We start from the raw sequence: 24,360 nt of genomic DNA, 5'->3' as shown, positions 1-24,360 counted from the left end.
CACGATGAAAGACACCAACCCGCGTCGTTTTCAGTATCTTTAATATCGATCGAATGAATTATTATAATATTTAATGGGTTCGGAATGATTACTCATACATAAAAGGCCCCTCGATGATAAAACGATGTAATCACAATTAAAGGTAGTTACGTATCATAGCAATATTAAATCTATCGTCTAAATGTTTACATTGAAGTAGATTAATATAATTCTCTTTACATGTAAACGTTAATTTAAAGTACAAGCTTAGAGAAATTGGTCGATTAATCACGATTAATACACAGTGTTCTCGACGGAAAAGTCAAAGAGCAAAAATGCGACGGCGCTCTAAACACGGAAACGCCACGGCTGCTCGAGAAAGGCAAGAGAAACACAAACCATCCAGTTAATGGTTCCATCGACGAATTAGGGTTAAAAATGACCCGGACCGTCGCGTCGACGCCAAAAGCCTTTCCTATCAGACTCCGCGAAATTACGGCTTCTTTCGGTGCCTCCGTCCGCCGTTCTTTGTTGCACGCGTTACGTATCGTTGCCAGAAAACTCCTCGCGAAAACAGAAGCAATCGATTCGAGTAACGAACGTCCCCGAACGACATAGTGCGCCCTAAAAGTCAAGCGGCCCGGAATTTAACGCTTCCCTAACAGCTTCGATCCCGGACTAATCGCGGACCGCGTGACTCTTTGAACTTCTTACAAATTACGGGTACGATATCTTAATCGAAAACGAGCTTAAATATCGAGCACGAACGGCTCGCCTTACTTTACATTTTTAAATAAAAAATAAATACTCTGGGCGACCTCGCGCTCGCGCGAAGCCTTCGTTTATTTTCTTTAAAAGCCGACCCGCCATAACCTACTCCCTTATCGTTGCTTTTACTTTAAATCTGCAATGCGTCTATTTACAATTTAAATTTACCTCGACCATCCGTTGAATCGACAGCCCTTTATAAATACCTAATGAATGCGGAACGTGCCTACTGCCACGTGGAAAACTCTCTCAATTTTGGCACACGTGATCGTCGATTCCATCGAGGCATCGCGTTTCTAAAAAAAAATCGACGAAATCGCTAAATTAAATTGTCGTTTAAAAATTGAAACGATGCCCCAGAGCATCGACGATCGCGTATACTGCTTTCGAGGACGTTTCTTTTCGCCATTTGTCTCCCTTTTCCCCTACAACGGATGCTCACTTTCCATAAATCGTAAGCGAAAGGATAAAGATGGACTATTGTCGCAGCATAATTCACGTTGGGATTTAAGCTCGGACTGGATTTGGACGCGTCTTCGTAGTGGATGATTAATTAATACCCTGTACGAGGAGCAGAGGATCTTAAATTAACACCAATTACTCCGATAGTTTTTAAACTTTCTAACAGTGTACCGATATTATCGCACCGTCTAGACGAAACGAAAACCAATTGTAAAAATCTGCCAGGAATTAAAATACCAGTTAGCGTAAATCAGAGCAAACGCTCGTCGTTTGCAAAGACCTCGAAAGTCTGACTTAACAACCCTAACAATCAAAACGTTTCGATACTATACATCGTATGAAAGTGTCGCTGGTGAAGTCGTATCGTTAAAATCTTACTGTTTCTGAAAGAAACTCTAATACACATCGAGACATACAGATCGTATACGAGATAAATATGCTCCAGGAGTCTATGTGTATGGGCACAGGAATGGAATAAAATTAATTCGTCGTAGAAATTTTTAGGAAGTACTTAACGTAACGTCGAACCACACGCACAGACGATGAATTCTTCTCGTTCTCGATCGCGTTTAGTCGCGTTCTTTCGTTTTTATCGCCGATCGCAGTTTGTTTAATTAAACGTCCCTTTTTACGTCTAATTGCAACGAGTAAAATTCGTTTGAAGTTTATCAGTTCGCGTGGGAACGTGTACAGGGAAATGGAATAAACTCAGGGGCCGTGAGTGCCGAAACATTGAGTCCCGCGACACCTGCCTACGGCCTTGCTCTTTTATTTTCCCGCGAAGCATGGACGAATTAAAATTGCTGCGCACCGAGCAAAGAAGGGTGCTCGACGAGCGTGGGCGTGAAAACGACAAAATCTTTGCCGAGCAAAAAGTCGAATTGAGTGGTAGACGAGTGTACCGCGAAGTTTACTTCATCTTTCGTCCATTTCTCGCTACCCACGCGGCTCGAAATAACGAATAACAGTTTAAAAATATACTGTTATTTCAAAATGTCTCCGAGACTTTGTAATTTCGATGTTATCGTGATGATTCGAGAAAAATTATTAAAAAAGCTCCCCTTTCGCTGTCTCCTCTGCAAGTTAGATCGTCGGTACGTGCATCGCGGCAGAAATGAAAATTTAACGATTCAAGGAAACCAGTTATTCCCGCGTTAGCGCAGCCTCGAACGATTCATCGTTCGCAAAGGAAATTCGTTGTCCGGTCGATAGAGTCAGAGGCGATGTTCATTCCTACGGCTAAAAAATTCAGCTCCCGCGAACCAGGCGAATTCGAATTATGCATGCACACATGAATAAAACAGGAACGCGAAGACTTCTTTTTTCCCCCCTCCCACCGGTTTCATACACAATTTAATATTTTAATTTCGTCGACGAAACTCGGATTTTAACGACTTCCCGGACCTTTTAGAGCAATTAAAATTACGCCCGTCGCGAAAGAAACGTAAGTATGAATAACGCGACATAATTACTGTAACCGCGGTCTTAACATATTTCGGCGAACGACGACGCCGCGAAACAACGAAACTCCATTTTCGTTAGTGGTTTAAATTATTACGCGGCGAGTAATAATTTCATCAATCATTCGTATTAGTCCCGTTTACGATAATAATCGAATAATACTCGTCGCGTAATTGCCACTGGACCGCTCTAATACAATCGGCGAGCTGTGTGCGTAAATAATAAAGCTCCCGTATGATTAAACCGATATGACATAAATAGAGGTCTGTTTAGTTGCAGTTCGTTAAAACATTAACTGACAAACTTCGTCGTCTTAAAGTGGGTCAGCGGAGATCAGTATTCTCGGTCCTTGAATAAAGTTTTGCGTATCGTGGCCGAATCTCCAAGATATATAATGTTGAACGTCAGACTAGCAGAAAAATTCGTTTCAACGAAATTCTGACAGTTGAAAATAGTTTCGCTAACTCTGATATTCAATAGCGTGTATCAAACGTCGCGCTTAAAAATCATGCACGGCGTTTGACGCCTCGTAACCGGATTTTAAGGATGCATCGAGTCCACGATACGTAATTTGACCTGTATTAGCAATCCAGTCGCTAAATATTATTCAACGTTCTGGTTTAGAACCGACGTAGATCGTCGTCCACGCCGCGATTGGCCATAATTGCGCCGACCATTAACGCGAATGAAGCCGAATAGTTGCTGAAAAGAAGCTCGCGATGAATTACTGCAAAGTAAGACTGCACTCTACGTTCGCGGAAAATCTTCGTGCGTCATCGAGAAATCGCCCCCTCCCGTGATTAGCATCGATAATGACACCGATAACGCGGAAAGGAAAGATTCGTTAACGCGGTACTTAACTCGTACGTAACAATATTATTAAAATTGAGTCCGCTGCAACCCTCTCTGTACTTAAAACTCTATGTTATACATATATTCAATGGATAATCGCTAGACTTAGTCGAGCATGTGCCTATACTTCGTCGATATCTTCTCTCGATAAGGATGGACGAGTGCACAGCTGCGCCCGATTAAATATGGACACATGCCATCTTCGTTTATACGTCCCCTCCGCGAGACTTAATCCCTTTAAAGCTGAGTTTTTCGAAATAGACCCAAAGCGTAACTTCGTCGGGCAGAAAATACAATTTCCGTATTTTTTCAATTGTTATCTCAGGATTCCCTGCGTCCCACGCACATACTTCGAGCGAGGCGACAAAAAACGCGTTTACGACCCCTACTCTCAAAGGATTAAGTCCGTTCCTTCGATCAATCTTCGAGGCTCGGTTCGCCAAGGTACGTTTAAACGCTTAGTATTATCTACATACGTCTCCTTTTGTATCGACGTTGTGGGTCCTACAGGTTTATTGTTATCGTTTGAAAGAGTTCTCGTAGCCCTGGTATCGCGATTGCCTTCCCTTCCGTCGCGTTCTCCACCCTTCGGGAATGCTATGTTCGGCCATCGGAAACACGTAGGCCGTCGAACGAATGGATGGATTGATCGGAATTAATTAAACGATCCCAAATTCCGTCGTCTTCAACTGCTGAACGAGTTCCTCCGTCGAGCAATGCGTCCAGTTGCCGCGAACTTCGAGAAATCTCGCGTACTTGCGACCAAACTTCGAGAAACGAGACGCTTAGAGCGTGTTCCGCGCAATTGCGAACGTGGCTTTGGATTTAGACTTCTCGCGACGCTTTCTTACAGCGAAATCAATCTTCATCCGACTCCTACTCTTTGAAAAAGAACGCTGGATATCGGATAGAGAACGATCGAGTAGAAATGAATTTGTTTAGAAATCTTATCAAGCAGCAGCGACCCTCAGTCGATCGACGAATTCAAAGCAGAAACAAAGAAATAAAACTATACAGAAAATTCGGGATATATTTCATTTTGATCGTATTTTTGAATATCTTTATTCCTTTCTTTTTAAAAAAAAGTAAACTTTCGACTTATTTTGTGATCGATAATCGTAAGTGTCGTGGACTGAGAACCACTGCCCTGGGTGGAGCTCGGTTAATTGCGTGACACGAATAATTTCAGGATAGGGTAAATGAAACCGTACCAGGGAGCTATTAACCGCGTACCTGCGACATAATTATAGTTACAGAGAATGACGTTTAATTTGCTTACGCGGCACTCAAATCGCAACTAAAGCCACGAGAATGGATCGACAAGTGTTCCGAGGTGCAAAGGTATCGAAACAATTTTAAAAATGAGGATAGTAATGTACATTGTTACGGAATTAGGCCTGCGACATTGTTCGACCATCGCGTTTCTAACGTAAATGATAAAAATACAAAGTGACGTTCGATCGTCGCGATCTTGCGGTCACGTTTCGGAGATTAAAGCGTCTCATCTGCTCGGATTAAACGAGGATCGTCTCGTTACTGTCCAACGGGACACGTCCATCTTCGTTCTCGCCATCGCGAAAGTTATACTCGACGCTGTGAACTATATCGAGCGTCGAGGACCAAATTTCTACTCGTTGTCGCCGCAAACTAATAGTAAATCTCGCGTGCACGATCGTCGAATCGGAATCGAGACGGTCGAAGGAAAAAGATTTCGTGTGTTCCGTCCAACGAGAAGGGTTAGCAAACAAATTCACGTTATACACATGTGCGATATAATACCTCGTCTCGTTGGACGAAGTATAGTTTCACGAGTACAACTTTCGAAACCACATAGAAATTCGTCAATTTTATACAGATTTATTTTCTGCAACGTCTCGTCTTGAGATTTGTTTCTTTTTTTTGAGTCTTTTAGTCCTGTTATCCATGTGTGGGTGACGTAGGAGTCAATGTGTTAAGCTTCTTGCATAAACGTTGCTCGTCGAACGAAAGTATTTAAAAAGGGATCTTAAAAGGGTTGATAATCACCCAACCGTGGATAGCGGAGCTGAACTTTAAAAGTGGCTGACTGTTAAAGCGTCAAACTCGGTGCTCGACGAACCCCGGCCTTTCCATCCGATGATCTCGATCGAGATTCGACCAGAACCGCCTCGAACGAGCCTTTCGACGGAAGGATATCGCTACTCGACGAAGCTCTGCCTAGTGATGGGAACGATACTTCTCGATCATAGCCAAATTCAACTTTTATTTATATTAAAAATTATAATTCGTGCTGATCGAGACTTAAAATAACAGTTGACTTTTATTTTTTTTTTAAATTCTGTTCGAAAATCACTGTCATCTTAACACTTTCGTAAAACATAGACACCTTACCATATTCTAAGGTTAACGACGGACGATTCGAATAAACATACTTACGAATATATAAAAATACCGAAGAGAGAACTACACACTGGAAGGACTTTAATCTCGAGCGATGAAAAAAATAGGTCAAAACTAGCTTCGACCATACTTAGAACATTTGATTCTGTTTACTAGAGTATCGATTATCGATAGCTCCTCTGTCGTCAAGGTACTGGCACCACCTAGCAATATATCCGGCGCGTATCGATGTTACGCGTCGATACCAAACGCTTTAACCCTTCGATCCATTAACACGCTTAGGAGTACTTCGTCGAACGATCGTTGACAAATTTCGCATCAGTCCCATCACTGGCAACGTTCGTCGTCGACGAACAATCGTTTCCATGCGTTACGTCTCGCGACGTTTATCACAACTTTATTATATCGCTCAAATGAAAAAATAAAACTTTCTGAAACGCAACTCTGCTCGTGGCCGCCCTCCGAGGGCTAATTACACACTCTCGACGCCCGCCGGCTATGAAACGCCTCGTTCACGAGGATAACGTTGTTAACCGGGACTTCGTCGAGGAAGGCAGACGACATTCTCCGGGCGAAACCTCGTCGCGACTTAAATAACTGGGTCCCTTCGCGAACAAAGTTCGTTGGAAACGGTTACTCAAAAAAATAAATCAACCAACTACGAAAGGAATCACGAAGAATCTAATAAACAAAAACCTTGATAAAATTGTCGCGTTCTTCCTCGATCGTAATCGATAGACTAAACGCGGCGTTTCATCCCCAGCACGCTATACCCCCCAGAGACGGGCAAAACTCTCATCCAGACGCAAAATTCCGAATAACAAACAACAAGAAAGGTGGGTGAACTTTCTTAATCAGACGTCGATGTATTTTAAATAAGCTTCGCGTGCCATTTGCATTTGCTCTAAGAAGCTTATATCACAGTACACCGCACGTACAAAAGATGAACATTTTACCCGTTGTTTGTCCCGGTAAAAATTACGATTGTAATTATATAAATTATCGTTCAATCGAAATTTCTATTCGTCGTTTGTTTTTCGAACGAAATTCTGCCCATCTCTGGCTGAACCGTACCTTTCCTTACTCCTGATGGCCGTGTTCACCGTCGTCGCCGTCGAAACTAGAGCGCCTTCAGCAGGGCGATCACGCCGAGCAGCCAAACCGTCCCGTACTCCTGGATCCTCGAGGATCCAGCGGCGATGATCAGATTCGGCCCGGTCCAATCCGCGTCCGAGTCGTCCAGACACTCGAACTCGCAGCAACGCTCGCCGACTCGAAACCTCTCGCATTTCTGCAGCATAAGATCGATTGGTCGGTCAATCGCCACGCAACGATGCTTCCGCTCACGGAAATCCAGGCCACGATAATAGGGAACGGACGAAACAAGACGTAATTTTCCAGTCTTTAACCCTTTCGCTCCGGAGAACGTCGAAATTTCCATAGACGAAAAATCAACAATAACGAAATCGCGCGGAATGCATCGTTTATCGAGAAAATTTCATTTAAATATCTAGCGTTACGAACAGACGGTGCTCCATCCCGTTGGAAGTATTTTAAATTGCATCGCGGCCGAATCGAGAATCCGATAGGGAAGGAAGCGTGAATGTCAAGAAATTCCGATATCGTCGACGCGAATATATTTTTTTCTGATGCGAGAATTCTCTCAAGTTGGCGCTATAACGTTCGAATTGAGCTCGATTAAAAAACGATCGGTACCGGATCGCCTGATTATTTTTTTGCGAAATTCTTTCGAACGCGTAAAATTTATGACCACTCGTATCGATGCTCTTTAAGCATTGCCAGTTTTCTACTAACCCAGTTCCACGTTTACGTACGTTCAAAAATATATTTTCACTTGCAATTTTGCCTTTCGAAGCAAACGAAGAGCTAATTCGAAAAGCTAAAGTTAAATTCGAGAATCATTTTACAACATTTTTACTCGTTAGTGTCTTCTTCGGTATTGCGAGAGAAAATTAAAAGTGACATTGCGAACGTGAAATTGATTTTAGCGATTTCTAATGGATTCGGCGCAGCTTTTGCGGAATTAATTAGTCGGCTATGAATCGTTACGGACGTTCCTGGGTTTGACACGCCGCTTCCAACGGTGGTTAAACATGAAACGATCAATTCCCTTTGTGCATCGGATGGAATAATATCGAAAGACCTGCGAGGGAAGTTCGCGTTCACGAGACCCTTGTTTCAGAGGTCGTACGTAAGACGAGTATTCTAAACGGGTCACGCTGTAAAATTCGTCAAGAAAAAGATCCACTCGCGAGCTAATAAACACTGCTACTCGCGGTGTTCATCCGTCAGCCATTGTTGGTTACGAGTCTCGGGGCGTATTCCCAAATGTTCCAAAGGCATTATGCGAGCATCCAGCATAATCAATCGCATCGGTGCACACGTCATTCATCTTCTCAGTATATTATCGCGAAGGCGAGATATCGATGTCGTGATGTGCATTCAAGAGAATAACATTTTCAGGTCGTTGGGTATTCAAGAGAAAACTCGAGTGGCAACACATGGGCGCACACGCACCCACACATCGTTGTCAACACCTATGGATACTTGGCTCGAAGCCTGCACTTCGCTTTAAGCTAACTCTGAACTCGGAGGGATCTCTGGATACCGAGTGGCGGGATTGTCCGTACGGACAAGAAGAAATAAAAATGTTCGAAACATATCAGGCCGTTCTATGTACCTGTTTCCCGCCCCAAAAAAGGCTCGACGCTGCCGCCGTTGCTGCAGTCCGCACAATTCATCCGCAGTGGCCTCGTATCTTATTGTGCATTTAATCGTCGACAACTGCGCGAAATTAATCGCAATCGAAGCGATGGAGTATGTATAGGGCGCGGAAAAGAAATGCAAATAGGGGTGGGCTGTCGAGGGATATTCTTCGCTGCCAGAAAGTTTCAGAAAGAGCCCTATTGTCCGTCAGGCACAATAGACACATTGCCTGGCATCTGACAGACGTTTAAAATTAAAAATAAATATAACGTCCCTCTCAAATTACGAACAAAAAGAAATCGAACAAACACGAAACCAGAAAGTTTCATCGAACTGAAACACGGTTCGTGCGTCGTGTTTTATCCTATCTATTTCGAAGCGAGCCGTGTAATAAAAACCACGGTGGAAAAAGACTGACAGCCACGGCGATAATCGAGAATTTAAAAGTGTAGCGAAAGGGTTACGCGAACGATGGGAATTTACGATGACGGGTGCGCGAGGCACCGCAATATCGCGTTCTATTTTCGTGGAAACTGGCACGAAGACGCAAGGAACTGCTCGACGAAATCGGCCGAGCCAAAGCGTATCGTGCAGGTATCGCGGGCTCTGCGTCGACGGGCACGCAACTGCCAGTTTCGTCGTTTCTTGTAAACGGTAGAAAGATATTGTAATTGCGCGAGATTACCATAAAACTCGTCGCATGCTGGGGGGCTGCTGGCCTGGATATCGTGCAACTGGAACAACACGCGTACTACGTGATTCGGAGGCGTTCAGGCGGAAGTTAAACGATCGCACCCAGCCCAGATAGCGAACCCTACTCCGCCATTTTCAGCTTTATACGGAGATATCTCTCGTTTGTTCATGTCGCGACGAAACTATGAAATAAAAACGAATCGGTTGAAATTGCTAAGCAACAAGTAGAAATGCTTCTTGTACGAGAATTTCAATTTTCGTTTACGAAAAGGTTAAAAATATTTACGCACGCGACTCATTCGCGCGTGATCCGAACGCCCACGTTAAAGTATGATTATTCAACGTTTTGCCTTTTGAAGCTCGGCGTCCATATATCCTCATGAATATTCATATCGAAGAGAAAGAAATCAGTGTCATACATATTTTCAATGACTCGACGTCACGGGTGTACGTTTTGTCGAATTAACCGACTGTGCAGAGGAATTTTGATAAAATCCGCCTGACATTCGTTAAAACGTATCGCGAAACGTGTCAATGGCAAAGGACTTTGTACGTACTAAATGTCAAAGTAATTTGACATCGGACTGTCCACGATTAATTTGAAAGAATTGCTTTTCACGCGAAACGAAATCACGTGTTTAGGTGTAATACGCCGTTAGCTGTGACACTGTGTGCTCCATATCGATCTTGCACCCTTTTCCACGCAAACACGGGAATTGCGTCTCAAATTGAATTCACGGTCCAAACATACCGGCGCTGACGTTTATCCCTACCAATTGTTTAAAAACGACGAGCACCGATGAGACTGAAATGTGTTTAGATACTATTGACGTCACCATTTACGTCACGAATACATTCCCTCCTATGGAACCGTTAAATGAAACAATTACGAACGGTTCGAGACTTATCGTGACACGCAACTGGTATATCGATGTGCGTCGATTAAATCGCGTTTGACATCCGTTCGTAATTGCTGTCAGAAATAAAATAAGCGACGATGTTGCGTGCAATAAATATTTCCGAAATTTAAAGGATAGAAAATTGTGGAACTTGATGCTTGAGTTTTAAGGGTAGCTGTGTGTAGCTTCGTAATTTCAATATCAGTTTGACATTTAAACGCAATGCTCTGGAATTCATACGTATCGATATTTTGTAATGAATATTCCATTGGATCAATTCCGTTACTAACAGTGTCCAGCGACGTTTGCATAATCTCTCGATACACGTGTAATCTTCCTATTGAAAATCGGATTACATTGATTAAGCTCAGAAACAAGAAACCCGTGAGAGATGCAGTCCATTAGGACTAGAAATTTCTATTACAGTCTCTCGTTTCGATATTACGTTACTCTGTTTCGACCTTTGCTGAACGCAAGTTCGCTTCGAAACGAACTTTATACTCTGCTCGAAACAGTTAGCTGTTTTATCTCATTTTATTTACACCCTTTCTACAAATTACCAACGATATGTCCGCCATTCTGTGGCTGGAGACACTGTCGAGCAATACTTTCTGTCGTTAAAGTCTTCACTGGCCACTCTGTGGATTTGAAGTCGCAATAGTTACGGGAGGCGTCGGAGTCTCGCTAGGAAAAAGATCTCGTTAGGGGCTCGACGATGTCACGGCAAGTGAAAATTTAATAAAGCGATTACCGTGTTACCAGCCTCGGTAATCGCGTTACGGCAATTCGTAAATAAGTTAGTTTTCTGTTTACGGAAACGGTGAATCCCTTTAGTCACGGAAGCACCTTCCATCGGTCCCCGACCGGAAATAATCTTAGTCCCGACGGTTATTTAAAATCGCACCGTTCGAATTCGCGAGCAAGTTTACAAAATTAAACGACATCTTCTTTTTATTGTCGCAGCAAACATTGCAACATTCACCGGCAAATATTTGAAGAGAAAACATTTACGTTCATCGAGATTTTATTTCCTGTTCTCAATTCTGCAGAGGAAATTTATATTGTGAGAATAATTGCTGATTCTATCTTATGAAAACTAAATAGTAAGAAGTTTGATAGTACAATATATAAACACAGTTACCCATAAAAGTTGACGTAAAGCAGAGAAAGAAATAATTTACAAGTTAAAGATTTACAGACGTAAATTCAAAGAAATTTTTTGTTATTCCGCGAATTCTTTACAGGGCGTAACGTAAAAAATTTCAATATAACTTTGTCTTTGACAATACTAAAAACTCGAGGCCAAAACGTCCGGGTCGCGACTCTCCAATCGCTTTCAATTAAATATTCGCGAAAACCGATCGGAAAGTTTCGCGTTTTCCAATTAACGTTTTCCGTCAAATCAAAACTCTCGACTTTCCATCGTCGCGAGCTTTGAACTTCATTTATCCGTTTTCAGTCTCAAGCATCTGAAAACCTTTCATGTCCAGGAGTGGCAGGAACAAGTTTGCGTTTAAAACGCATTTAAAACAGAAATCGACCGAACGTTGCGGAGGGGGCGGAGGGGAGTGGATAAAAAAAAGGTACGCGAGACGGGTTTGAAAAAGCGCGTTATACCGCGGATATTCTGTGCGTGACGTTCGCGAGATTGCTGAGATTTAAAGTTACACAGAGAACCGGACGAATTTCCACGGTGAAAACGTCGTTTCCATTTTTGCAGCCGGATACAGCGACGTTTCGAGTAATTATGCGATCGGCGGCAGAAACTCGCACGTGGCACGAAAACGTCCGGACGCTTTGTTACTGACAAACGTTCGCCGCGATCGGGAGATAATTTTTAATAAACGACGCGTGAAAGGAACACGACCGCGGAGTTCCTTCGGGAAATGCAAATGAGAACGCGAAATGGCGTTTTGATTAATGAGAATCTCCCTCGAAATGGTACGCGGAGTCACGCCATTGGGACGGTTTATTAGGGTTTCGCCCCAAAAATTAATTATAGCTTTTCACGACGCGTCGGTGAACGGGAAGCCAGATAAAAATTATTTGTCGCAGCCCGCGCGAAAAGAAAACAGCGCGATTGACAGCGGAGACACGATGGGTCGAGTGGACTCTCTAATTCGCGATTTAATTAAATTATCCGGCAATTTCATGGGCCGTGAGCTCAGAAACGTCGAGCTTTCGAGGGCAAGACGTTCTCGTCCCCTTTAGTCCGCACGAGTGGCGAGTAATTGACCCGTTAATTCGCAGATATTTTTGCGACGATTCAACGAGCCCGCACGGCCGGAAACCGAGGGCGTCGAGGATCCGGGAATTCTCATCCGCGAAAGCGAGCTCATTAAAATCATTTACACCGGTCGCATCCGTGTCGCGTAATCGATTCCGCGCGCTTCGATGCGGCGTGATTTCGTCACGCTTCGAATAACATTTCTCTCTTTCGTACGTTTTTCGCGCCGACCCATATGCAGCCCCGTTCATTAGTCCGTATTTCGACGAATAATAAGCGAAGAGAGGCGAAGAAACGCGAGAAATGGGAAAAATTCAGGTCCCCGCGTCTAAATATCTCGTTCCGGCGTATTTGGTTTCGATCGTCGTCGAATTTAATTGGTCGCCAGTTAATAACAGTCAGGAAAGGAATAGAATCGATTTCACAGATATGTAATACGATAATGTAGAAGAGATTTCATGATATATTGAAATCGATTGACTCGATTCGGAACGCGAAATACCTTGTATTCGAAAGATTGCCGGAGCTTAGGGTTTGAAGAACGCGGTTGACACTCGAGATACCAGCGACTGAATGGAGTATAAAGGCAAAGGTAAATAATAAAATGGTTAACCCAGTTCTGGTTATAGGTGTACATCGATCTCCTTAATAACTTCGCCACTCCAATTATAATAAAATATTTCCGTGAACAGATCTCAGCAGAAACGAAGACATCCTTATAGAGAGTTCAAGGAACTGGAACCACGTCGTTAACCCTATAAATATGCACCGATGCTTGAAAAAACTTCAAACGGTTTTAATCAAATAGATAGTTTATAAAACAAGGCATCAGTCCGACATCAGTCGAACTTTAAACGCGTTTTTCTCGAAACTACATTTTTCAGAAGGATAGGAGGGGTAACTCAGACATTAATAGTCCAATTGACGTCATCTTTTGAGCGAACTTTCCTTTATAGCGTGCCCGTAGCCGGAACCAGGATAATACTTTTATCTTCGTCAATTTTTTTTTTTATACTTGAACAAAGAGCGAACTTCTATCCAAAAGAATCGATTTTTGTATTCTGAAAATTTTCAATTTGTCCTGCTTCGCAAATTGAAAGTCCGCGAACGATTATAAAAAGCTTTGTCTTTTTTAACTAGCTCGATTTTAAGCGAACGTAATTTTTTCACCGTAAAGGTTCTTTTACCCTAACAAAGCATGTTTGAAGTTTTAATTTTCGAAACTTTCACGGGATATTCTGCACGTTTTATAAAGAAATAATCGAGTCCTTGAACCTCGTACCTACGTCGCCTCCTAAAGGATCGAAATATGTTCTCTCGAAGGGAATTTGAAGGTCCTTCCGGAAACGTGGCACGCAAAAATTCTTTGAAATCTCGCTGGTGGCTGGTAAAAACATTTCGAAAGAACTGTTCAGAGTGGGTGGGAACTAACATTGACTCGAATGGTTATACTTACATAGGGTGGCGAACAGTAGATGGCTTGACACCACATTGGCTCCGAATGATAGCAGACGCAGAGACTGCAAACCGCAGGTCCTGGCACATAGAGGAGACCGTGCCTAACGATGCCACCCTGGAAGTCCGTGCAGTTCTCCTCCAAGGCGCCTGAAACGATTTCCCCCTGAATACCACTGTAATACGATCGTCCGCGGTGCACTCGCAAAGGCGAACTTTTATTCGTGTCCTCTGCATTGCAGTTACACGGTTGCGGTTCTAAGTTCAACTAGTCTTCCAAATATATCCCGTGTTCGTCAACAGTCGAGGTCGACTGTACCGTAAACCCCGCGAAGAACAAAAAAATAATAGTTGAAGAAAAGTTGTAAGTAACGCCAAAATTCCGGAATTTTTCCTACTGGTCGAGTCCATTGTTTTCTTAACTTCATTACGAAAAAACTTATTCCGTTACCGTGGTAGTATTCGTACAACACGATACGTGAGTTCGTGAGTTTTATTTTTAAAAAAATTACGAATAAATTAGATTACGGAGTTACGGTGAAGTCCAGAATGGTAGGAGGATACTGGCCAGGCCACGGTGTGTTTCCGTGTCAGAGGCTATTTTCTGTAAAATTTTTTTCATGCGCGCAAGAAGGTCTGGAATTTTTTAAATTTCACCCTCCGACATTCCGAATTTCGCGTAAACATTTCACCGCCATTATTCTTCTCTATCAATATTTAATTCCTTGGAAAGAACAGGCGAAACCCCACTGCGACACGTAATTCGTAAATCTATGTCAATGTCCAATTGATATCGTCATCTTCCAAGGAACGGAAATATTTAGTCGAAGACCTACTCTTATTTTTGACTAGGACAAAAGACGTCAGAATAATTAACGCGCGTATAAATGTCTCTTCACCGTTCAAGATTGAATACTACTCCCCCAATACGAATGAATAATAAACTGAAAAACATAATGTTCTTCTTCGTGTCTACCCAACAATTAATGATTCAAACTACATCGAGAACGATTCCAGTCTCTCGAAAGGTTAATAAATAATTACTGCGAACAACAATCCTCGTGATAACGTTCCCTGGCCATGTGCAACGTCGATATTGTTCGATATATCCGGCAGAAAGTCAGCCGGGTAAATCGATCAATCGACGAGGCAATCGACTGTTCCAATCGAAGTAGATTGGATTTACAGTTTATGTACACGCGCGTACGTCACTGAAAACTAACAATTGATGAGTGCCCATTGGTCAATGAAAAACGAGGCACGTATTGTTTTATCACTTTCCAATCTCTCAATGAAATTGACGACCCACGCGCTGATTAATAAATTAAAAGATAAACATTTCATAAATGAAATTCTCTAACAAAACGTTTAACAGATGATCTCTGCGAGTCTTAATATATGTGTAATATAAACTATCAAAAAATATAGACACAATACAATTATAATTATTTGAAAAAAGTAAAAATCAATAAATATAGTTAGATCGGGGCACAAGTCGTTTATACGAGTCAGAGATCATAATGTACGGTTTGTTTCGATAAATGTGGGCCGATGGCGTATCGGGAATTCTTGGCAATTTCGCGTCTGATCGATCGCATAGTTCTACTCACTTGTCCTCGAGGGAAACATGAGAACGGCGAACAGGCAGAAAATCCAGGCGAGGATCCTCGAGTGGAGACTCGAAGATCTCTTCATGGTCCTCGATTGTCGTTGCGAAAGGACGAAGCTGCCGAGTGATTCGCAGCTGTACCGCTGGGAATCGACGAGCACCGACTATTCCAGCAACCTCCGTCCACGCACTGCAGCCAGAAGCATGTTATCTGCTCGACAGAAATCAGAATAACACGTTTTCCTCATCGTCGAATCAATTTCGCGTGGGACTCTACTGATTGATCCTAACGTGGCATAATGGTCGCGCGCGACCTTAACCGGCAGTTTGATTGCCCCTAAATGACTCCAATTATCGCCTGGGTTCTTTCGTGGCTAAGTTCTTACAATGTAAAACTAAGTAAATATATCGTTTGCCACGACTATGTTATTGTTACGATATTTCATTGAGATATTCCCATTTTCTCGCCTAACGTCTCTGTAAAACATCGAAAGTCCTATCTATCCGAAGAACCAGAGAAGATTACACGCATTTATCGTCCGAACAGGCTGTATTCCCAACAATGTAAATTTACATTTCCTCTGTACAACCATTTTTAATCGCATATTCGTTCCAATATCCCAGGTTTACAGTATCAAGTAGTCTTCCAAGCAACAAACGAAATATCGACATCTTCGAGTGCAACTCTATTCCAACTGAACGACTCTTCCAAGGTATTGATTTAATGTTCGACTTTACAAGTGCATATCGAACTTGTTACCACTCGATAGCTCGTTTGTTAGAATAAATTTCGCGTGAAATCAACGAAGCACTTTGATTCGCGATCGGCCCTCGGAGAGTCGGCAGTATTTCTCCTTAGAAAGAAATACACCAAAGTTTTCTCGGTTACCTTGCTTATAAATCGTAAAAGTATAGAGTCCGATGCAACAAATGTCTAAAAATTCGCAGCCATTAGTTCGGTGAAATTTATTTCCCAACTTTGCGTTTATTAAATCTATTCTCTGCTTACAATCGTGTCGCCAGTGTTCACTGCGCTATGTTGCTTGTCTTATACTAATTGTTTGCGTTTGCGTAATAAGATTGTGGCAAGGTTGGCAAACAGCCTTTGGCTGTACCTCTGCTACTGTGCAAATTATTCTTGTATACCAAATCGTAACTACTGTTTATAATAACAATACAATACTAAACTTTCATCTTCTTCTTGTGCATAGCACCCTATCGTTCAAATTACGTTTAAGGTAAATTATAAGTTAAGGATCGAGTTCGATTAGGTTGCATACTGAACAAGTTTTCATTCCTTCTAAAACAACTAATTTCATTTACTACGTCCGTGTTACTCGTTACTGCGTTTGTCCGTTGAAAGAAAAGCTTTTCGACGTAACCGGACCATCCGCGTTTAAAAGTAATTCAAACATCTAATATTGGACGTTCAGTTCGCGTTTAAATATTCCATTATATTAGTTGGTGTCTACTTGCTAGTCGCTCGGAGATGTGCTGCCGCAACGATTGCCTGTTAAATTATTTAGCGCTGCACGCCATTTGCAAACGTGTCGTAACTGACGCGAGCACGCGACTGCTGTGAAAACATCTGCGAACGCGTGACTATTAGTTGTGGAATTGCAGTACGAAGGCACGAGTAATAAATATTTATCATTGCATCAGTGGATATTTGTCGAGGTATCAATATCGCGGAATATTCGTTTCATCATTCGAGGAAAGTTTAATCGCAGCCAGCCGCGTGTTTCTTTAAAATCCGTCTCTTTTATCGTTTTCCCCCCTCTTTGCGTGCAGAGTAAAACAGTTTCCGTGACAACGAGAACGCGGAAATAAGCGTGCTGGTGATTCTGCAACGCGACGACGCGTTTTCGTTGAATCAAAGTCGTTGGAGAAGGCTCGACGCTTCTCGTTTCTTTCTGGTTCTTTGCTAGGGCACATCCAGCCACGCGACATTCCGTAAAACACTTTGAAACGCGAACGAGAGATTAACTTTCGCGGCTACGGAGACGCCCTTTGTAAAAAGTTTCGTTCTTTTCTCGATGTTAATTTAACGACCGTTTTCGACAGAGACATCAAGCTGCTCTCGATTAATCTCGTTAGCGAAGAAGAGAATATTTATTCTGGATTTCGAGAACCAATTCTGCCGACGCTTTTGACGATAGTCGTACGCCAAAGTTAACAATTTATTCGTTTCTGTCTCTCGACGAATCTTTTTACAAAAGCACCGACCGTTTACTTAGTTTCCGTAATGAGAACAGGAGAATTCCCGACTCGAATTCCAATTAAATTCTCTGATTTTCAGATTTAATTGGTCTTTTGGAAGGTGTGGGTTAGGTTACATGGTTGGTATACGTTTAAGTATTCGCGAATTCATTAACGCATTTACTGCGCTACGTGAAATATGCGATCCATATTTCATTCGACTCTTGCTGTATCTGCGTCCCAAGTATACAAACTCGAGCAACTGAAAAGGTCTACAGACGCAAAGAAAACAGAACATAAAAATTCAAGATTCTGTCGACCACGTGTTTGACACCATTATCTTAAAAAATTATTAGACAAGATTTTGAGAAGCGTTAAAATTTGTTCCAGTAAATATAATCTTTTTCTGTGTTCTGAATCTCGTTTGTAAATACCAGATTCTTCTACATGCAACTGATCGAAGTCGCAGCAGTTGCGTCGACGTTTACATAATACGTTGAATCGTTTGGTTTCGAAGAAAGTTCTTGTAAAACCGACGATAATACCATTGAACAACGGAAGCACTCTGACACAAAACTCTTACAAATAACAATGATGAGATTTATGATAAATGTAAGTATCTCTGCACGTCGTCTTTAAAAACAAATATGTTTTCAGTTCATTAGCGACGAGAATATTCATTGTATAGGTCTCTTTGCGTCATTAACAAAAAAAAAGTCTATTCTAATGATGATATTGTTATTTTAAGCCTTCGCACATCGACGTTTCCGCGCAATGGTCGATCAGCAACCTCGATTTATTTTTACGTCGCGTAAAACATACTGAACAGGATAATAGTTGAGAATATACCGTCTCATAATTCATATAAAACAAATATTACGTAGCTTCTGCCCTAAGACTAACAACGAGAATTTTTCTATATCGATACACGAAAGTTTGATAGTCATCGTTTCTTTTAGATTGAGTTTTAGTATTTTACATTTTTTAAGGTTCGTACAGCGTGTTTCGAGGCTTTCTCACCAAACTGCGGAAGTATACTTTACAAGTGAAAACGAGAGAAAAGTATTACACGAAGGTCAGCTATAAACACTTTTCTACGAAGTTATAAGCAACTATTGAACGCAACACGAAATAGGTAACAACGGCTTTTCCGCTGCAGAATATGAAACATCGATCGTGTTTGTCCTACCTTGCGTATTCGCATGATGTTTGACGTCCTGAAAATCACGATCAATTATTATCGATGGAAAACGATATCTTTGGATCCTCGTCTATAAAGTTAATCAAATACTGTAAAAGAAAATAAAGAAATATACATATAACATCAACTATCAGACACACTGAATCGTTTCAAACCAGTAAACATCAAGCAAATACGCAAATGCGATAAACGCGATCGATCTTTCATACTCCACAGTGAAAAGTTTGTTTGTTACCTACATTTGTAGCAAACCGTTCATAGTTGACCTTCGCATAATATTTTCTTCGTATGTCCACTTATAATAATAAACTCCTGCAATTTCACAGGAAAAGCCAGGGTCTGAGCGTTCCCGAAGAGGGTCACGCAATCTCGCGATAGAAACTTTGAATAATTAAATACTTGCACGCCATTCTGCTAATGGTTAATATTACAAAATTTCACGTTGCTTTAAATTTATCTTGCAAAGAGAAAGCAGCTCGTAACGCTCTATTTAAAGAAACTTCCTCGATACAAAGTGAAGGACGCGATCCCTCTTTCTACTTAAGTTTTAAACACGAAGTATCGAAGATTCGATCAATCGTTTGTTGTCTTCTTTCGTACGTAATATATTTGTAATTACTAAATAATCAGTTCACGATAGCCCTTGCAGAGTCGATGGCCTGCCATCGAGTACGCTTTAAAATTCCCTACGGGACGGAAACTCGCTTGAAATTGCTGGGGATCGTTGATCCATCGTCTGATTAAAAAATGGAATTACACGCGTACACGTTCGCGAGATCATGCACGAGCCCCAGCCTATATGTGTGTGTGTACAAACAGAGCCTCGAACTGGCCAGCCTTTGAACTTACAAGGGTTGCAGTTTGTACGTTAGCCTAATGCCACGTCGAGTTGCACGTAGGTTCGCGTGATTGCTGCCATATCTATTATTTACGCGTCACACATTCGCGGGGCAAACACGTCTACGGCCGGGCAATATTGTTTCTGCACTTTCGATGGCGAGAAATTTCAAATACAGAGCGAATTGTTCGAAACAAACCACCTAATCACCTAATTATCTTCATTAGTTACGACGGTACAATGGAATAATCCATACGTACATCATCTCGATCCTATTAACCCTCCATATAAACATAACGGTTCAAAGATAAACATTGACAGCCGAGATATAAATTCGAACGTTATTTTTAATCAAAATCGCAAATAACTTTTGTAAACAGATTACTGGTTATGCAAATGCTCTAAAATAAACCAAATATGAAAGTTATTTCGAAAGTTTCACAATTTTAATAAGTCGTATTTAATTATTCCCGACTTTCCAAGTATCAAGGTGAGGCTCGTTCGATATCAACCCGCGAAAGCAAGCTATGTCACGGTCATTAATTAATTCCGTGTATTATTTATTGTTTCATTAACAAGTCGGCGCGTTACAGTAATTGCTGGCTTCGAAGAGCAAAGTTCGAAACACGTCCCACTGATGATTCTACTGTTTAACAAGAAACTTTCGAATCGTATGGATACTTCTTAATCAAATTGTCTGTTTAATGACATTCCGAACGATCTAAAATGCGAATACAGTGTTACAATGTCGTCCAGAAACACTATCGGAATAATAAATACTTGTTTGTATGGAAACGTCACTTTTAATACCGCTTCGACGGAAAACAAAGGGTGCAAAGAGTGCATTAGGGAACGTGAACAATTGATACGTGGACCGTTTGCGAATCGAGTGTTCTGCAAACACAGAGAATAATTGAATAGTAGTGAGATTTCGCGCGTTTGTTCCGAGATTTTTCACATTTATCAATATTTTTAATCTTGCCTCGCGATAAAGCAAACTATTCGATGCAGAATAAACGATACTGAGATTAATTATAATTAGGCAGAAGCGAGCGTTGATTATAAAACTTGTAATATTTGCCAAAAAGTATATTCGTAACATAGTTCGTTCCATCGCGAGTCGAGTGCTGCGCAAACAAAGAAAGTTCACGAAAAGTGCGGGAAATTTAGTTTGTTTAATGCGAGTTTTGTGAATTTTCTAATCGAAAATGTTCGACTTTTGCATATTTTATTATTTCATTATTAAAGAACAAAAGAATTTTACTGTTCAATTAAATTGTTTCGTATATAAACGAGCACGTTGCATTGTCTTTGAGTTTTTATATCGTCTCGTTAGTGCATGCTTTCTGTTTTACCGCTCTCAAGAATGTAGTCGAGGCAGAAAGTCAATAAGTCTAGTTGGATATGGTACGTTTTCCAGATTTATAGCTCAACTTGAGAACGTGATTGTACGTGCATAGCAAAATTTCGCAATAAAAACGAAGAAAAAGTGGAGCAAGCATATGCCACCGAGTGGAAAATCTTTAACATCGCAGAACGTTTGAATTGAATTAAAGTCAGACATTAATCGTTACGATCACATGTGAAAGCAATCGAATCATAATTAAAAGAGTAGAATAATTCATACATTTTGATTCTGTGTAAGCGTCTTACGAATGGTAACCGTGTCTGACTTATGCTCGACTATATCACTGAATCGTGGCTGCCACTTAGTAATCAAAGTCAATCAGCGGTCTTAATCAAGTCCGACGAGCCAAAAATCTTATTAGTATAATAATTCCGTTCTAACTCCATTTAAAAAAAATATCGATGCCTTTCTACTATTTTTCTTAACGAATACAATTGTTTTCTTGTAGACAAATGGATTCTTTCATAAAAGTATTGTTCGAACTTTCAATTGGGGCGCAAAAACTATTTTCTGAAGAATTTTTTTATTCTTTTGTTGTAAATGTCACGCGAACTATTCATTTTTTCGAAATACGAAAACAATACTCATAAAAAAAGAATTACTAAGAATTACTACGATTCCTCAACGTTGGATAAATAATGTTAAAAAAGTATCCCGCCATACATTTCTGAAATATATTTTAGCAGACTACGTAAGAAGCGAAATATAAGAAAGAAAAAGAAATAATTAAGAACTCCTTTTTCAGTGGCAAGAGCAATTACGGCGAACGTAGATTTTATTCCTCGACCTATTCGTTTGACCCACGTTGAAGGACATTATAACAAATTCACGATGTATGTGTACCGTAATTACAAAGTCTATATTACACTTTTCAATTAAAATGAAATCCTCGCAAGGTAGAAACGTAAAGTCTCGTATTTTTTAAAATATTTTTCCCATTATTATTTTTAAACAGAGATGTAACCGTTCGTGACCATCGAAAAAATAATCATTCCCGTACAAAATTAACCCTGAAACTAATGGAAAAATTATCTCGTAGCGGCGATCGACTAATTACTTTCCTAAAATAAATTTCCCTCGTTAGCAGATTGAATTTTCAATAGGTTTTGTTGCTTTGTACGTATCGCTGGTCGCGGTTCCTTTACCACTCGACGCTCGAAAACATACGCGCTGTCGACAGCAACAGTACTATATGTGGCAACCCACCCTACACCCACAACTTTCGTCGCAGATATACTGAATTAACGTTTCGAATCTGTCGCGCGCGCGTCGACGCCTACATTCAAACGAACTTAACTGGTCAAACAAAATAATTGTCAAAACAAAAATTAACCTGACACGGTCCTTGCTAATTCATTAACATTCGAACTTTGTACGTCGAGATTTTACGCGATAATTGAATAATGTATTAAATTTATACGTAAATAAGTTTCGCGAATAATGTCACTGGCTTAGGAAAAGTTCTATATTAATTCTTTAAATTTTCCTGGGATTTAAATATACATAAAGGGAAATCAACCCGATTAATAAAGAATTATCATTATTATAGTATCAGTATAAGTCGTTTGGCTCCTACGTCGCATGTTTACAAAATTATAGATCTCCATGCACTCGATAAATTTAATATTTCCTCCGAGAAATCCTAGGTGGACAAAATTTATTCAATTTTATTCAATCTAAAACTTTCTTCATAAAAAAAGTTCCACAACCGTTTCGAGCTCCAATTTGAATATAAACGAACGCGTACCTCAAAGAGCATGCCATCGACGAATATAATACTATAATCAATGGACGCTCACTCGTTTAGACCACCGAAGTTACAATTTTCAAGAATTCCACGAGTCGAAAATCCTGATTTATTTCACTCGTGCCCCCCCACGCGTGCTCTTTACGAACAGCTGGGTAATTTCTCGTTCCAAGGTTAAACGTGTCCATAAATTTGGCGAAAAAAAAACGCAAAAATTACCTGTAAGGTGCATCACGCTTCCTCCGTGCCTCGTGTCTCCGAGTCCATGTGTTCCACAGCGGTCGTACTCGCAGAGAGACTGTTCGCGCGCAATTGAAGCAAGACTGGTCTCGTTTCCGGGCGAACACGAACACAGTGATCGACAAAGGCCCTGTCGATCTTGATCCAAGAGAAGAACGGTGATCGGTGGGCCTGGGTTGTCGCGAGGAAACGTGGACCGCGATTTGGCTCGACTACAGGCGCGCTCGGTGGTCAAACAGCGACTGACTGAAGCGAACTCTGTCGCAGTGTGAGGCCACGGGCCGCGTTCGCGGGTCGATCGAACACGTTCTGCGCCTCTCCTCGGCACCGGCGTCAAAGCCACCCCCGACGGCCGCAACGCACCGGTGCAACCGATGCACCTGCAACTCCAAAACAAACCGTGTCTTCGGGGAACTTAGCGGTCGTTGTTTCGAGCGGTCCCATCCACCGACGACCTTGAATCGTCTGCTCAAGTTCACCGTTTTCGATCACTTTTTTCTTACGGAGAACCAGTTTATTCGATGTTAAACAGCACCGACCACGAGTCGATTTCCTAAAACAAAGCATTGTCGAACGCATCGATCAATCGGAAAAATAGAACGCACGAAGCGTATCTTACGAAATGTGGCGCAATTAAGGGGGGAAACTCGTGTAAAATGGTAAAACGAGAAGTGATCAACATTTTTTTACAGCATAAGTGTTTGGTTCGACCATCTCTGGGAGAAATTTTAATGGGAGATTCTGGTGGCCGAAATAAAACGAAAATCAAGAATACCAATTTGTTGATTGAGACTTCGTTAATAACTTTTTATATGCTGGATAATTGGACTATATCTACATATGAAGTGATAAAAACGAGGTATATAATCACAGATCTCTGGCCACACGTTATATTTGCGGTAAGGAATTTTTTTCTCGAAACTGCGCAGGATTTCGAAGGTATGTCTATTCACCAAAAATGGTTGTAATTAACCCCTGCAGCTAAAAATAATTTTTTTAGGACGATTTGAAAATTTTGAAAAAATATTTGTATCTTGAAATATTAAAGAATATATATGGAAAGTGGCGAAAAGTTTCATCAAACATTTATGCTGTAAAAAAATTGTCAAATACCACGTTTAATTTTACCATTTTTCGTAAGTCTTCCCCCTTAACAGAATAAAAGAATCAGACCTGAAGAAACAGCAGCACGTGTACGAATCGCGTATAATGCCAA

General features: G+C 41.2%; 1 protein-coding gene across 2 annotated transcripts; it reads right to left on the bottom strand.

Annotated features, from left to right (window-relative positions):
- Positions 1 to 24: 24 nt before the first annotated feature.
- LOC143342307 (uncharacterized) lies at positions 25 to 23,411 on the bottom strand. 2 transcript variants are annotated; one of them, XM_076766043.1, is made up of 5 exons: positions 23,124 to 23,411; positions 15,513 to 15,722; positions 13,904 to 14,052; positions 6,976 to 7,192; positions 25 to 1,043 (listed from the first exon to the last, which is right to left on the bottom strand). In XM_076766043.1, exons 2-4 carry the CDS (start codon positions 15,595 to 15,597, stop codon positions 7,022 to 7,024), a joined length of 405 nt encoding a protein of 134 aa, XP_076622158.1. In that variant the 5' UTR covers positions 15,598 to 15,722; positions 23,124 to 23,411; the 3' UTR covers positions 25 to 1,043; positions 6,976 to 7,021. The 2 variants fall into 2 exon arrangements, with proteins under 2 accessions (XP_076622158.1, XP_076622149.1); XM_076766034.1 differs by having other exon boundaries at positions 25 to 7,192; positions 23,124 to 23,408.
- Between the last annotated feature and the right edge of the window lie 949 nt (positions 23,412 to 24,360).

This window comes from Colletes latitarsis, chromosome 1 (assembly GCF_051014445.1).
Source record: "Colletes latitarsis isolate SP2378_abdomen chromosome 1, iyColLati1, whole genome shotgun sequence".
Lineage (NCBI taxonomy): Eukaryota > Metazoa > Arthropoda > Insecta > Hymenoptera > Colletidae > Colletes > Colletes latitarsis.
This window is presented reverse-complemented; position numbering and strand designations above follow the sequence as displayed.

Bases quoted from the DNA above. Each gene is read 5' to 3' on its own strand.
- LOC143342307 (XM_076766043.1), bottom strand. From the start codon at position 15,597: ATGAAGAGATCTTCGAGTCTCCACTCGAGGATCCTCGCCTGGATTTTC. The intron at 14,053-15,512 runs GTGAGTAGAACT...AAATCGTTTCAG, and splicing joins CATGTTTCCCTCGAGGACAA to GCGCCTTGGAGGAGAACTGC. The intron at 7,193-13,903 runs GTAAGTATAACC...CTTATGCTGCAG, and splicing joins TCTACTGTTCGCCACCCTAT to AAATGCGAGAGGTTTCGAGT.